Source organism: Chrysemys picta, chromosome 3 (assembly GCF_011386835.1).
Source record: "Chrysemys picta bellii isolate R12L10 chromosome 3, ASM1138683v2, whole genome shotgun sequence".
Taxonomy (NCBI): Eukaryota; Metazoa; Chordata; order Testudines; family Emydidae; genus Chrysemys; species Chrysemys picta.
The window spans coordinates 170,867,498-170,883,503 of record NC_088793.1 but is presented as its reverse complement, the minus strand read 5'-3'; the positions used below and the strand labels follow the sequence as shown (position 1 = coordinate 170,883,503).

The following is a 16,006-nucleotide window of genomic DNA, read 5'->3' as shown; positions in this document are numbered from 1 at the left end:
GACCGACGCACGTTCATTTCATCATCTGAGTCAGATACAACCAGTAGAAGGTTGATTTTCTTTTTTGGTGTTTCGGGTTCTGTAGTTTCTGCATCAGAGTGTTGCTCTTTTAAGACTTCTGAAAGCATGCTCCACATCTCGTCCCGCTCAGATTTTGGAAGGCACTTCAGATTCTTAAACCTTGGGTCAAGTGCTGTAACTATCTTTAGAAGTCTCACATTGGTACCTTCTTTGGCTTTTCTCAAATCTGCAGCGAAAGTGTTCTGAAAATGAACATGTGCTGAGTCATCATCCAAGACTACTATAACATGAAATATATGGCAGAATGCAGGTAAAATAGAGCCAGACACATACAATTTTCCCCCAAGGAGTTCAGTCACAAATTTAACACATTTTTTTGTAATAAGCATCATCAGCATGGAAGCATGTCTTCTGGTATGGTGGCCAAATCATGAAGGGGCATACAAATGTTTAGCAAATCTGGCACGTAAATACCTTGCAATGTCGGCTACAAAAGTTTCATGTGAACACCTGTTCTCACTTTCTGGTGACAATGTAAATAAGAAGTGGGTGGAATTATCTCCCATAAATGTAAACAAACTGGTTTGTCTTATTGATTGGCTGAACAAGAAGTAGGACTGAGTAGACTTGTAGGCTCTAAAGTTTTGCATTGTTTTGTTTTTGAGCACAGTTATGTAACAAAAAAAAATCTACATTTATAAGTTGCACTTTCACCATAAAGAGATTGCACTACAGTATTGTATAAGGTGACTTGAAAAATACTGTTTCTTTTATCATTTTTACAGTACAAACATTTGTAATAAAAATGATAATATAAAGTGAGCAGTGTACATGGTGCATGGGGGACCACAAACAAGTTTGGCACCGGGCCAACAAAAGGTTAATCCAGCCCTGGTTCCACAGGTGAAACCTGCTGAGACGCTCTGAAGAATCTGGGACGCTCAGCCCTAGTGGAAGATTCCCCTCGCCTGCCCCCTCCTTCGCTGGGGTTCAGGGAACGGCGCCTCCCCGCTCAGTTACCTCCTTTCACCCCACCGGACGCCCCTCCCTTGGCACTTTGCCCTGCCGCCCCGCCCGGGCCCCCACTCAGCTGCAGCCGCCCCATGAGCCCAGCGATCGTGCCCGGCCCACCCGGCCCACAGCTTCTCTGCCCTTGCAGGCTGCACACACGTGGCACAGAAAGCGTCCCCAGCTAGCAACAGTTGTTATGCAGGAGGCAGGGTGTCAACAGCTCTCGGCAGCTGATTGGATGGCTCTTGAACGGCGAGGGCCTAAATCCCGCGTCCGGAGTCCAAGTGCGCAGGCGTATTAGGCTGCCCAGCTGCTGCCTGATTGGAAACTGTCGCCTACTTAGTGCTCGCTACAGAACCCGGGGACAGTTCACGCTCCCGCAATCCACGAAGGACCCACCGTTATCACTCAAGTTTCGTAGGCAGCGCTTTTGGCTGGTTTCCGACTTTGTTCTACCGGCACTCGGCGTAGCCCTCCACAAAACTGCCTTCCTGCGCCGGGGCCCTACCGGCTGAGGAAGCAGCGGGGAGGGGAGGGTCCTTCCTTGGCGCGTGTCGCGGCCGGCCGGGTGCCTGCGGGGAAGCAGCGCGGCGTGTGCGGAGAGGCCGGCGCCATGTATTATAAATTCAGCGGCTTCAGCCAGAAGCTGGTCGGGGCTGTGGCGTCCGCCGCCTACGCCCCCCAGGTGAGCGCGTGGCCGGCGCCACAGAGTCGTTGTCCTTCAGTGTCCTCCCTGTGCCGCCCCCGCGGGGCTTGGGGCGGGGGAATCCGCTCGGTGCGGCGCGGCAGACGGGCTGCGGGCCGTTACGTGGGGCGCGGTGACCTTCAGGCGACGGGCGGGGAGGTCTCTGTGTGGCTGTGGGTCGGTTGCCTCGCGCCCGCGGGTGGGGCGGGGGGTGACCTTCCTGCGCGGCCGGAGTCCCTGCCGCGGCCCCCTTCACGCCTGTCGGGTCAGGCCCCGGAGCTGTTTTGCTGCAGGCGGATCTTAACGTGGCGTCCGAGCCCATGTCTACGGGGACAGAGTGCGAGTTCTTCCCTCGGGGCCTGGCCTGACGGGGTTTGTGCCTCCGTGCGTGGCGGGAAGTGATGCGCTCAGGATGCTCTCTACGGGTCCGGTTCCTGGCGCTGCCACTGACCTGCAGTGTGACCTTGGGCAAGTCACCTCATCCCTTCTGCTGCTCCGTTTATTATCCTCCTGTAAAATGGGGCTGGTTTGTCCCTCAAGCGAGGGAGAGTTTCAGACCTTGTTTGTATTGGACAACACTGCTTCAGCAACTAACTTGCAACCGTCTGTTAGCCAAACTGGTGCCTACCACAGTTTGTCCATAAATGTAGCCTAGAAAACCTGTGGCTAATAACAGTTCAGTGGGAGCCCTGGGCCTTCCTTGTTTGTACAATCAGATAAGGAGTGTTGAAAGCCATGGCTGGGATGATTTCCTTGGGATTAGGCCTGCTTTGAGCAGGGGATTGGACTAGATGACCTTCTGAGGTCCCTTCCAACCCTGATATTCTATGACAACTGACTACTGAAATAATGCTACTTCCAAGTGCAGACAAAGCCTTAGTTAAACGAAGTATGCATATTCACCAGCCTCTCTTCTTCAAACCCAATGCCATAATTTGTCAGCTTCAAGCTTCCAAAGCTTTTTATTAACAGTGAAGAGCTCTGATATGTTTTCAGATAAAAGCAAAGGTTGAATTGGTATCCCAACCAAGTGAATGGTAAGCATTCACTTGGTTGGGATCCAGTAAGATCAAAGGTCTAGGTTGAAAACCTGGTACATTAATCCATCTCTTCCTTGTTCCCTCAATTTTGGAAGACTAATCCATATGCTAATGTCACGTGAAGTGTCATTTTTGTTGTTAAATGTTACCTTTTCCCTTAACTTACACTGTATTGGTGGATACTGTATTCAAATTTGCATATACAGTCAAACATATCACAAATAAACAGGGCTTGAAAAACTTACTCATCCTGGGCAAGCATGAATATTTCCTGTGAATGTTCTCAACTTCCGCAAAACTACATGTGTGGTTTTTTTTAACAATACGTCTTGTGCTTATAGTTATAAAGAAAAACTTTTCAATTATGAGCTGAGCATAAATTGATGCATGGTGGATTGATTTAAATCAAAGTTTTATTAAAATCAGTGATTTTAATCATCTAACTCAGCAGGCAGGAAGCATTGATTTTAAATAATCAATTTTAATTGTTTTGCACTTGTACTTTCTTTATATTCCTAGAGAGAGCGAGAGTGTCTCACTGGTTGGTAACAATTAGCAGGAAATGTTTGATTTCCTGCTATATGTAGCCTTTACGCTAAACTTGGTGCTTCTTGCTAACAAGGAGGATGCACTGTATCTGTATGCATTTATTTAAGTAATTATATAGTTTACCTGTTTACTGGATGATTTTTTTTTTTTTTTACTTGCAATTTGTCAAGCTGTATTTGGATGGAAATTCAAATTCAATGCACAAAACAGAATTTTAAACAATTAAATAAAACTACCTTAAATATTCTGGATATATAAGAAGAAGAAATTTTTTTTTGCTTTTAAAACTGATTTTTCAAACAAAGAAGGCATCTCTAGTGAGTGAATTGAACTGATGCTATTTAATCATGTGTGCTTCAAGATTTTAGAACTAGTAGATATCATCCCCTCACACCTAGTTTTTATTCATAGAATGGAAGAAGAAAAACTTTCATGCTTAAACACGCTTTCATGCTTTTTTTCAATTCCCAATTGCTTTCTTAACTCTGAATGAACTAGTCATTGAACTGAACTAGTTGACTAAGCTGAAGGGAAGAAAATATTCTTTACTACCGTCAAAAATTGGTTTAGCATTTCAACAAACCCTGGTTCCAGGTTATTAGCCAGTGACTTCCACCAATTCAGTAGTTTGACTCTATTTAGACCTTGGGAGCAAACGTACTGCTTAATATTTTTTGCATTTAATTTGAGTTGTTAGTAGATTACAATAGCTTTAGGCCTTAACGTAGGCTGTTTAAAATTTAATTTTAAATAAATTTAATTTAAATAAAAATGGATTTAAAAAAAATCTTGTATCCACTTTGCAGTGATCAATCTTCCACCAGAAGAGATTTTCTACACTAGAAAGCCAGTTCTACACTAAGAAGAGCTTGCCAGTATAACTGTATCAAACAAGTTCTTTTGCTGATGTAGTTTATACTAGTTTCCCATACGAAACAAACTACACTAGCAAAAGAACTCTTAAAGTCTACACTAGGGCTTTTGCCAGCATAGCTCTGTTGGTTAGGGGTGTGATTCTGGTATAGACCAGACCTTATTCTGTGGACATCCACCCCCCGCTCCTCCCAGTGTTGCTTCCACTGTTGCAGGCATAGTGTATTTGTCCCCATGCTCATCCCCTATTGAGCGAGCAAGGGAGGACCCACACAGGGCCATGTAAGTGTGCCACCTTCCACCTTGTATGTGGTAGAAGGGAGGAGAGGTTGGTGTGGCATTAATTGGTGTCTCTAAGTTCAGCCAAGTTAGTATGCTCTTCAGGCCCAAGCCATGAGTGGTACTTGACTACTAAGAAACCATTCACAACAGATGTTGCTTGGGAGAGGGTGTGGTGTGGAGCATTGTGTATTTAGTTCTGGGAAAGTGGTTGTTGGGTTAATTTTTAAAGCCCTGCAAATAAGATCTCTCTCCTGCATCCTAATAGGCAAGTCCAAAAAGTGGGAAATGTCCATCTACTTGAAAATGAAAGTAGGAAATAGGTAGATCCTGCCCTAGCAGCTCCTACTGCACTCTCAGCCCCTAGGAGTGTCTCAGGCATCTTTATGATGGATCTAGTCTCTGACAAAATTTGAGTATCTCCCAGGTCTAACAGCCTTCTAATGGGAAGATGATTTAAAGCCAAGCCTGAGCATTCTTAGTTGAATACATTTTTCCTTGTAGAATTGACTTCCTACTCCAAACTATAGTCTGAGCACCTCTCTTTCTGAATTTTATTTCTGGTGCAACTGGTTGGGCTGGTAAATACTCCCATTCTACATTTTTTAACTTAAATATTTATTACTTCATACAAAGGCAGAGGCAAAAAACAAACACATGTGAGTTAAAGATAGAATTTCCTCTGTTACCCGACCCTAATGTTCATTTAAGTATGTATTAAGGGTAGTCATACATTCAGCAGATATCACTATACAAGACTAATGTCCTGCTGTAATCTTATTTTTAGAACAGAATTCTTAAAATTGAACCCTTTTATAATTTACTGTATACCTAGACAAATTCCTGTGTATTTCAATCAATAGAAGGGTCTCTGCAAACCTGTACAATTTCACAGATACTATTGCATGGAAAGAATCTAGATTTGGGGTTTAACATCTCTTTTTGGGGGGGGGAGGGAGAGAAGGGAATAAATACCCAGGTGGGGGAGAAACTTTTCTCCTGAATATGCTGGGTTTTCTTTGGGGTGTTAAAAATCATATGAAGCCTCTTGATGTGTAAAATCAACTCAGATCATCAAGAGCTGTTTTTTCAGAGGATATAGTTGAAAAATGGGATTTTATATGCTCAGTGCTCCCATGTTTTTTATGTAGAACACTTGGATAAAAAGATGTCTTATGAATGTTGTCTCCCTTCAATAATATGTTTGTTGCAAATATAGCATTGTATTGGTGAAGAAATACAGGCTTCTGTATTTAGCTTGGATTATAAAGGACCCAATCCTCAGGTATGGCGTAAGTGTGTAGAACTATGGAAGATTGGGAGCAAAGGTGCCATTAAGACAACTTTGGCACTTTCCTGATTCTGGGCTGGTTGTGTGCTGGAGCCTCCCTTCGTTTGTTAGAGCATCCTGCTCTAGATAGTCAACTCATGGAGTTATCACAGTAGGTAGGGATCATCAAGGTGCAGGGAATCTTGTATGGGGAAGGGAGAGTGGAGGGTACTAGTATTATAAGGGTGTCTCAAGGATGGTAGCCTTAAAATTAGATTGTGGTGCATATTGGACTGAGCCTCAGTTCTGCCTGCTCCATTGTAAAACATCACAATGTCCTCAGTACTTTTGAGGCAGTGGGATTCCAGTTAGAATGTACTGAAAAATACTTCCACTAATAGTACTGTAATGTTTGATCACAATTCACTTTATCTTTAGCATTTGAAAATTGTTTGGTCTTTGTCAGGTTATGTTGGGACTTTAATGTTACTGAAACAGTCATGTATGCCAGCGGTTCTCAAGCCATTTAAGGGGGCCTGCAGCTGGAGCCCTGAGTCCCGGCACCCTCAGTGGGGCTAAAGCCTGAAGCTGCAGGACTGAAACCCAGAACCCCGAGCCCTGGTGTCCCTGCATTGGGGGGCAGGGAGGAGCGGCAGCTGCTGCTCTGGCTAATGCCAGCTGGTGTCTGTAATTGCAGCTGCTCCTCACTCCCAGCCCTCTTTGACTGCTCAGGAGCCTGTAAGAGCTGCCTGGGTGGGAGGATCCTGCTCTGGGGCTGGCAGAACCCTCAGGGAGCAGCAGCCGCAGGTGGGGGCCCTTCTGGCACACTGCTTCCAGCTCTTCCTGTTCCTGCACCCTGTTTCCATGCTTGCACACCACTCTTGCCTACCGCCTGCCTGCACCCTGAGCGGTTCTCAAACTTTTCGAACTGAGCCTGCCCCTACCCCATTTGAGCTATAATTTTTGGTTGCACCCTTCCTCCCCCACAATTCAGACTGGCAGGGTGGTCGGCTGGGTGATCTGCTGAGGTGAGTCAGGGGGTGGAGGTGGCGTTCCCTCCCCGGGCCTGACATGTGGAGTTGGCCTGAGCCCCTCCGGGCCCTGCCCACCAAAATAGAAGTAAAACTATGCCTATGCCTGAGGGCCCGGCTCGAGTCCAGAGCTCCAAGACCCCCCACCTTCCTGCTATGTCCTGGAGTTCTTATAGTTTGTGGGGGGGGGGGGGAGCTCAGAAGGAAAAAGGTTGAGAACCCCTGATATATGCAACATGAACAGTGCTTTAACACAATACACTTAGGGCTAGTCTACACTGGCAACGCTAAAGCGCTACTGCTGCAGCTTTAACGTGGCTTGTGTAGTCACGGCAGAGTGCTGGGAGAGAGCTCCACGAGAGACATAAGCGCTGGTGTGCTGTTTACACTGGTGGTTTACAGCACTGAAACTTGCTGCGCTCAGGGGTGTATTTTTTTACACCCTTGAGTGAGAGAGTTTCAGTGCTGTAAAATGCCAGTGTAGACAAGCCCTTAATGTCGTACATACAATGAAATCTGTCTTAAGGAATGGTTGGGCAAAACTGATTTCCTTTTCTCAGCTCATCGTGCCAGTAGCACAAAGATCATCATAGCAAAGATGTTGCTTTTGGTTCTCAGTCAGTTGTAGACACTTCTGACTTTCTGCCACTCATGTACCTTCAGTTACAATGGACATGTGTGCTGTGTGGCCACTTTCCATTGAGATTGTTAATGGAGGGAAATGGAGTGACCTTTGAGATCAATAGTGGGACTACTTTCACATAGTTTTAGGCCAGGTCTACACTAGAAACTTTTTTCAGTATAACAATGTCAAGGTTGGGGGTTCACTTTTTGAGACCTTTCTATACCAGTAAACATTTCCTAGTATAGACTAATTTTGATATTCCTGTATTTGTGACAAATGTATTCAGAATTTTTGCTGTTGATTGACATTGGCATGATAAATGAACAAACAGCAATTAGGAATGATCCTGTCTAAAAATGCACATGCATTAGCCTTGTCAGAATGTAAATGTAATCTCAATTAATAGTTTATGCTCAGCCTCTGGAACAAAGCTCTCTTTCTACAGCATGAGCAATTGTTTATATGATAGGTGTTAAGGGTTAGTGAATTCATAAATGCCTCTTTTTAAAAACACATTCTGTAACACTTTAACTTAATTTGTTTTTCAAGCATAAACTATGAGTGAGGTATCTTCTTCCCTTCCCCCTCAATCTAATTCACTTTGAGCGAGTTTCTCTCTGTGTTGTGTGGTGTGGTGTATTAAAGAAATATTCTAAACCCTTATCTGCATTGTTATTTGCATAACAAAATGCAAACAGCATGAGGCTGTGGGCAAGTGAGACAAAAGTTTATCCTAAAGCTCCATGTACTGACCATCTCCAACACCTTGGCTAAGTCCGAGAGTGGAAGCTTCAGCAGCTCTGCTGTAAAGACTTTCTTTGACTATATAGCAAAATGTTGAAAATGGAGAGTTACACTGAAAAGTGGACATAATTCAATGGCTTTTGTTTTAAGTACATTATGGTTTTTATTGCTTTTTAATTATGGGTATTGGAAGGTGTTTTGGATATTGCTGCAGTATGAAAGATCTAATCAGCCCACATCTGACTATATTCAGTTTGGATGTTGAGAACCCTTAATTCCCTCCCCTTGTACATATTCATGATAGTATGTGAATATGTAATTAATATATATATTTTTGCACAGCACCATTTCCGCACGTCAACATTCTCAACTGGTTCACAGTTCCAATCTCCCTCTATCAGCTCCTTGTCCAGTCTTTGCCCAGCTATTCCATTTTACACTGTGCACCTGATTAGATCAGTCTCACCTCCTTCCCTCATCCTGTCCCAGTTTCATCCCCTGCCTCACTTAAATTCCCAGTCCTAGTTTTTTCTTTCCTCTGTAAAACTGTGAAAATACCACTGACCTTGTTTTTTGATACATTCTTGACTAACTCCAATAACAGAAAACAAAAAAAATAGTGTGAAGAGAGGCTAAGGCAAATTAAGCTTGCTTGTCAGTATTGAGTAACTTTGTCACCACTCTTCTGATCCATGACCTTGGATTAAGTGTCATTCTAGGGGAAAGTCAGGTTTGAATGTCCTGTATTACTTGAAAATATTTTGATGTATGTCCCTATTAGTGCAATAAAAAAGACACATCATGCACTCAGGTTGTCTTTAAAACTTTAACAGCTACACAGTAACTCATAGTAAGCATGGATGTCTTACTAGCCTAATCAAAACCCTATACAGTGCACAATGGGTGGCAGTGGTTTAAAATGCAAGTGATTTTTTTTTAAAAGTGATCTACTGTGAAAGCTTTATTTTTTTATTAACCAATAAAGATACATATTGGTAGATAGGCATGGGATGAAGAATTCAGGATGGATGATGAAGGATCACTGTAGCACAGAACTTATTGAAATGGCTTGCAACTTACTATGACCTCAATGTATACAACACAATTCTGTTTTTATATAGTAGATAATAGTAGTGACAGTGTAAAATCTAAGTAGGAAAGGAGCAGATTACTTGCAATGAGGAGGAACTGGAGGGGGTCTAGTAAGTGTAGGGAGGTGGGCTGGGGATGGCTCACTCCTGATGAAGGATAACCATCTGATTTTTAAGGTAAAGTTTTAAAAAGGAAGTGCTGGAGAGAGAAAGATGAAAGTTCCAGATTGTTAGAGCAAAGGGTGGAGAGGACTGTTATAGCTGGGGAAGTCACCAGCTGGCTAAGTATGGTGTAACATCACCTATGTGGGAAGTCCATGAGAGTTGAGTTCGTTAGACTGCATCACTTGTAGTAGATTGCCATCCATTTAGTTTTTAATTTGTGTAATACAACATTTCTTCTATGATTGGGAAGGCTCCAGAATATAAGATCGACTTGAATAGACAACTCAAAAGTAATTTGTTAATACAAGGGAGAAAGATCACAAGAGATTTTGATGTAATAACCTATTCATTATGCAAATCTAAATGCTTTTATTACACCAAATGCTTCGCATCATAGTAGAAAAAACTCCTAAAGGTAATGGATGATTGTGAAATGGTCTTCTCAGTCAAGATTAAGACCATTTCATTATCTTTAGGAGTTTTTAACCTCTGAGAATTACTTTGACATGTCTCATGGTTGCTCTCAGGCTAAAAGTGTGTTTTTGTTTTTGTTTTTTCCTTAAGCCAGTTTTCAAATTGTTTACTCAGTTACTTCTAAAACTTTACATTTGCAGCTGATTTATTCTTGAATGAAGACTAATGCCATTCATATAACAAAATTTGGTTTATAAATAGAGAAAATAATGAAGTCCTCCACTACATATTGTAATCTAGCATTTTACTAAATGCACTACAAAAATCTCAAGCATCTTTTTGAACTAAACCCTACAGTGAAATCCTGAGCACTGAAGTCAGTTGCAAAATTCCCATTGATTTCAACGGGGCAAGGATTTTGCCTACTGCATTGGATCAGTGTTTGCATTAATCCGAATTTAAAAACTATCAAACTAAAATTTCCACATCACTGTTGCATTAATGCATATTTCTCCATTTATGTGGACAAATCAGAAAACTTAGGGTTACTGCGAAAGTCATACTTATCACAGTGCACACACATGAAGGCATAACTTAACTCCATATATAGTAATAAATATATATGTGTGTGTGTGTGTGTGTATATAGATATATAGATATAGAGAGAGATGCAAGCAGGCCACCTTACAGTTGCTGGGGGAACCATAACTTTGAGTAGTGTACATGAAAATCTCTCCAATAAATAGGATTTATGGTATCAAATCAGAGTACATGATCTGAAATAAAGGTTTAAATTATGGCTCAGTCAGTAGAGACTCGAGGGATGGGGAATAGCAGCAGAAGCAGTACCAGCTGAGTGCTGGAGGAGGTGATTATTCCTGCTTAACAGCGTCCTCTCATCCAGCAGCAACTGTACAAAGTGGAGATGGTTCTAGTCATTTCCCCCAGCCCATTGCCACACCTTCATTTAAGGTATGTGCCGCTGCCTGCAGCAATCATTAGGTCTTTCTTTGTTTGTCAGTCATTCCCCCCAGGTGTCTGAGGAATTCCCCTGCTGTTCAGGCAGTGCATCAGGGTAGGATTTGGGCCTTGAGGCACTCTTCACTTTTATTTCAGGCTGACTACCATTTCAGGAAAAAGAACAGGAGTACTTGTGGCACCTTAGAGACTAAGGTGCCACAAGTACTCCTGTTCTTTTTGCGGATACAGACTAACACGGCTGCTACTCTGAAACCTACCATTTCAGGGAAACACTACTTTAGTTGACTTTAACTTCACATTTGGAAGGCCCTCTCTGCAATGATAAGGGCTAGAAACTTTTGAAAAAAATTTGGAGAATCTGACCGGTAAATCCTCATTCACCATGGAAAGTTGCTTACTTGCAAATGGCAAGTGAATTTGTCAAGTCCTGAGCCAAAGCTAGCTGAGAAATTTGACTGTCACTTCCAATATATTTGTAATTGGATGTCATTTTAGTGTGTTTTTGTATTTTTATTCTTATTTTTGAGGTGGAGGGATGTAGCCAGGTTAGCTTTCTCTCTATAATGCCTCTTCATCTTAGCTGTGGTAATTTGTTTGCTTGGAACATGATTAGCAGTACATTCTTTTCAACTGTTAAATATCCAGGTACTCAACACTTAAATCTCCATTTTCAGGGACTCAAGCCACTGGTATCCACAGAATCACCAGCTCTGATTTTTGGAACACCAACTAAACTTGCCTCAGATTCGCCAGCAGCTGTTCCTTATTCAGGTAAAAACAAGGTGCCGGACCTCCAGAAGCTATTTCAGGTAAGAAGAAAAGCGTTATTAAGAGCAAATTTAAATAAAAAGGGCTGAAGATAGTGGGCCATATTCTGCCCTTCATTGCACCTGTGCAATGCCATCAGTGGGTCTGCACTGGTGTAACTCAAATTCTGCAACATTTGGTTCAAAATACATTAATATGTGAAACTTTCAGAAAGGGTTTGTAGTAATTTTCATAACCTCCTATAGTTTAATGTTTGTAGCTTGATAATTCATGGTCTCAGTACCTTGAGACTCTGCACAGGAATCCTTGTATTGGCAGGACATCTGCTAGAAAGGAGAAAAAACTCAGATCTCCTTTCTTCGCACTGCTACATGTGCTTATCACATTCAGGTCAGTTGTAAACATGTTTTCTTTCTGGGAACATATGACAAGCTTATGATCCAACAAAGCTTCTGAATGCAAGTAATAAACTGGATGATCCCTGGTTTGTTTGGTGTTGAGTAATTTTAAATTGTTTATAAACTGCTATGTAAATGTTTACTGGTGCTCAAAACCTATGGAATAAGGGTATATGTAGTGTCCTCCAGAGCCTTTGTGTTATCTCTGTGGATTAACAACTTGTTTGGGAGGGACTGATGGGTGGAGTTCACATTTTTATAGGAGTTCTCTAATTTAAAATTAAGAATAAACTTTGTTTTTTATGAGAATGACAAGGGGTCGTGCTTTTTAAAATGTACACAGCTCTCTTGCATGCCATTTTCACTTTGCATGTGTAATGCTGAATTGGTGAACATTTGATTTATACAAATCCTCTCCCATTCTCTAGTTAGTGACACTTTTCAGTCAAGTGCCTTTTATGATAAAGGATTTTGAGAAAATATTCTAAGGCATGTTTGTGCCTACAATTTGCAAGGTGCATATAATAAAACAAATATCTGCACTTAAAATAAAAATAGCCTGGTCTTCCCTTTGTGCAGTTACAGGAAGAAACCCTAAGTTCTGTTGGAGGATTAGTTACATAGAGGTTTGTGGAGGGTTTTTCTTTACCCTCTCCAACTCTCTCATAATTCTCCTTATTTTAGCTGCAGTAGTTTTTGTGGTGATCAGCATGCACTCCACCTTTTTTCATTTGCTGTGTTTTTCTTCCCCCAAAGAAGGCTGATGGATTGCCAGTACATCTGAAACGAGGAGTTCCTGATCAGCTGCTATATCGGACAACTATGGCTCTAACAATAGGAGGGACCATCTACTGTCTGGTAGCTCTCTACATGGCCTCACAACCAAAATCCAAGAAGTGAATGAACCATAACTAATGGGACTGATTCAGCATTTCTCTGAAGGAACAGTTGTGTACGACCTCTTTGTATTTCCTACTTAATCCTGTGATTGTATGTTGTGAATTCTTCAAATAAAGACATTAAGAAAATGTTTGAAAATGGTTACCTTCTAATGCATTGGAAAGCAAGATCAATATCAAAGTTAATATTTAAGAGTGTAAGTCAATGTGTTTTGCTTGTGTCAGGTCTCCAGTCTTCTCTTTCCCATCCCAATTGTAAACCAGACAAACAATTCTTACAACAGCCTCTGAACACTTTAGGGTGGTAAAACTTGCCACCTGCCTTTCAACAATGTTAAATTGGAAATGAAAACTTAATTGTGTCAAGCTATGTCTTAACACCCACATTCTCTCAAGGGGAAGGGAAGGGAAGGATTGTAAGGTACTAAGGGTTTACAGAAGCAATAAGTGATTTGTGTAATTTACTATTTGATGACAAGTCTATTTTTCTAGTCATACATGTTCACTAAGAATTCACATTAGCAGGTGCAGCACACAGATTCTTCCAAATGCTGGTATAGCATTAATGGTTACCTAAATTTGTACTTTCAGTGAGTAATATGACAGGGTTATGGTGTCCAAATCTAATACCATCTAAGAATGTAGCTGCTGCTAGCAGTGTTGAACTTAGACAGACTTCTGTATTGTAACACCAACTATACTAGTTTTTGTCCTTTGCTTTTTGTCAAATTAATTTAAAAATATAAAGTACTGTTTATTTTTACTGTGGAATAAATACACCAATACAAACATTGAAACATTTCAGACTTGAAAGTTTTATTGTTTCATCTTTTCACCAAGCCTTATAATAAATGTTTCAAAACATTCAGTTTCCAACCTCAACTTGTACCTTTTTGAAGCAGACATCTATTTGAACAGTCTCTAAACCTCAGAACTATGCTAATGGCCAGGTAGTAGCCTTTTACAAGGAATAATCACCAATATCTGCTTTAGTGAAAGGTTGCCATATTTCATAACTTAGTTGTGTATTAACTGCTATGTCTTAATTTCTCTTTTTACAAATTAGAAATAAGTTAACCCCCTCCCCCAGTAAAACCATATTGCATGAAATGCTGGAAGCTGACAAAAAAATAAAGAAATAAGTATTTGATGGTGATGAAATGCACCCTTTATCCTGGATTAGAACTGCCTACCTGTGGATTCCCCCCTTGTTTTTTCCAATCACATAAAGCCCACTTGCCTTGTGCAGAAGAAAGATAAAGGCCCCCTTTCTTCCTCCATCCCCTCTTCCTATCACAGGATATGTCAAATTTCCTTTTCTTTCCATTTCCCCAAATTCGTTTTTCATGTACTGGTCTTAACTTTCTTTTAACTTGTTTTTCACTTAAATATTTCACAGGCTCTGATGTTCCAAGAAAATCTGCCTCAAGAGTCATGACTGAAGACGTATAACCGTGTATAGTTTTTTGTATGAGAAAATGAAGCCTGAGCCTCATGTTGATATTTTAGAAATGGAGAAGAGGCCTCTGAGAATAATGGGCTGAAGCACATAAGAGAGAAGTAATGAAGCCCCTCAGGAAGGAGAGTTAAGAAAACAGGAGCACTGCCTTTACCAGCAAAAGATATTAATCACCAGTGATCCATACTTTTCTTAAGTCCTTGTGGAAAGGGTAAAACTTTCAGAGCCCAAAAGAATCCCTGTGGCACTGATGATTTTTTTTCAGTCGCCTTCTGAGTAGTAGCCATATGCTAATCATGCTCTAAGAATCCTCTAACACAGGCTGTCTGTATCTGTTTCCACAAGTCTTTACACATTTATCACAGGTAATGGGGGGACATCAAGATTATCTGTAATTATTACGGGCTGTGTTTGGAGAGTGATAGTCTATTACAGGTTACCTTGGCATAGGCTGGGAAGGGGATCCTTCTAAGGCGTAGCAAACTGACCAAACCACATGTCTCTCTGCAGGAGTTCTGAGAGCAAGTGTAGCTGTGTTGCCATAGAAACTAAGTCTTCTCACTGACCTGGGCCATGCTGCTTTTGACTGGTGCCTAAACATAGTGCCCTTGGAGGCAGAGCCCAGGGAGCAGCTGAAAATGCTGTGGCTGCAACCACAAAATGGAGAAGCCCATGAAACTCAGTAGACCAGCCACTGCCAAAAAGTGGCCTTTCTATGCTGCTTTCCTCCCAAGGCACGTTACAAAAACTGTTGGGCTCTTGCTTACAGTGGGGTGGGTCTCTGTTTTTTATGCGAAAGGACAGCTGGCTTAGGCCCCTACCTCTAGGAGAGGTTTCACAGCTGAGAATCTTGAGCACAAAGAGGCACTTCCCTCTGGTGTATCAAGCAGGCACTTAAAGCTCAGATCAATGGGACACCTAAATACCTTTGAGACTCTAGACCTAAGCCCTGTCGTTTCTTCTCTGCATTTCACTCCTGAGTAGCTTAGGCAGCACCCTGGGCACTGCTCCAAATAAATTCTAGCAGGGAAAGTCTTATGCAGGAGAAAAAGTCTATCAGCTGTTTTAAATAGGTCATTTCTGATTTGGCAGGGTTCCTCTCTGACTCTGCAGATTTCCAGGAGCCCTGAGTGGATTGAAAGGAAATACACTAAATGAGTCACTGTGATCAGTGATGGTGCCAAAATGAGCCCTTTCTGTCCTGAAACCCAGTAGAACAACCTTCTCTTTAACATGAACAGCCCCTTTCTACGCTGGTGATGACAAGGTCTAAGTACTAAACCTAAAAATTAAAACAAAGTAAATCTGAATGATTCCTCCCCAATGCCTCTTTTGGCTCTTCCTGCACTGTGGGAGGCTCTCTCTCTCTAGTCATTAGAACATAAAAGCCAGCTCCACATATTTGAAAGCTCCTTTCCTTCTGACCTCTTTAACCATATGAATAGGAGGGGCAGCTCATGCCTTGCTCAGGAAACAATAAACGAACCACTGGAGGCACTTCTTGGCCACCTGAGCCTACCTTCCAATTCTGAGAGTCCAGCTTTCCCCTTACCCTTCTTTCAAGGAAGTGATCAGTTTGTTGCAAGACTCAGGACCAATCCAAAAGACAAAGCTTACCCACCTTCTATGCTATCATAGATAGTGGAGTATGGCTCCCAGTGGAAGGACCAGCGACTTTTCTGGCAAAAGCCACAGTTGGAAGG

The 16,006-nt window shown here is 42.0% G+C and overlaps 1 protein-coding gene across 1 annotated transcript; it reads left to right on the top strand.

Annotated features, from left to right (window-relative positions):
* The first annotated feature begins 1,398 nt into the window (after positions 1-1,398).
* On the top strand, positions 1,399-13,641 carry LOC101946696 (cytochrome c oxidase subunit 7A-related protein, mitochondrial). Its single transcript, XM_005301264.3, has 3 exons — positions 1,399-1,717; positions 11,454-11,588; positions 12,702-13,641. The coding sequence occupies exons 1-3, from the start codon at positions 1,646-1,648 to the stop codon at positions 12,843-12,845; spliced, it is 351 nt and encodes a 116-aa protein (XP_005301321.2). The 5' UTR covers positions 1,399-1,645; the 3' UTR covers positions 12,846-13,641.
* Positions 13,642-16,006: the final 2,365 nt, after the last annotated feature.

Bases quoted from the DNA above. Each gene is read 5' to 3' on its own strand.
- LOC101946696 (XM_005301264.3), top strand. From the start codon at position 1,646: ATGTATTATAAATTCAGCGGCTTCAGCCAGAAGCTGGTCGGGGCTGTG. The intron at 1,718-11,453 runs GTGAGCGCGTGG...CTCCATTTTCAG, and splicing joins CCGCCGCCTACGCCCCCCAG to GGACTCAAGCCACTGGTATC. The intron at 11,589-12,701 runs GTAAGAAGAAAA...CTTCCCCCAAAG, and splicing joins ACCTCCAGAAGCTATTTCAG to AAGGCTGATGGATTGCCAGT.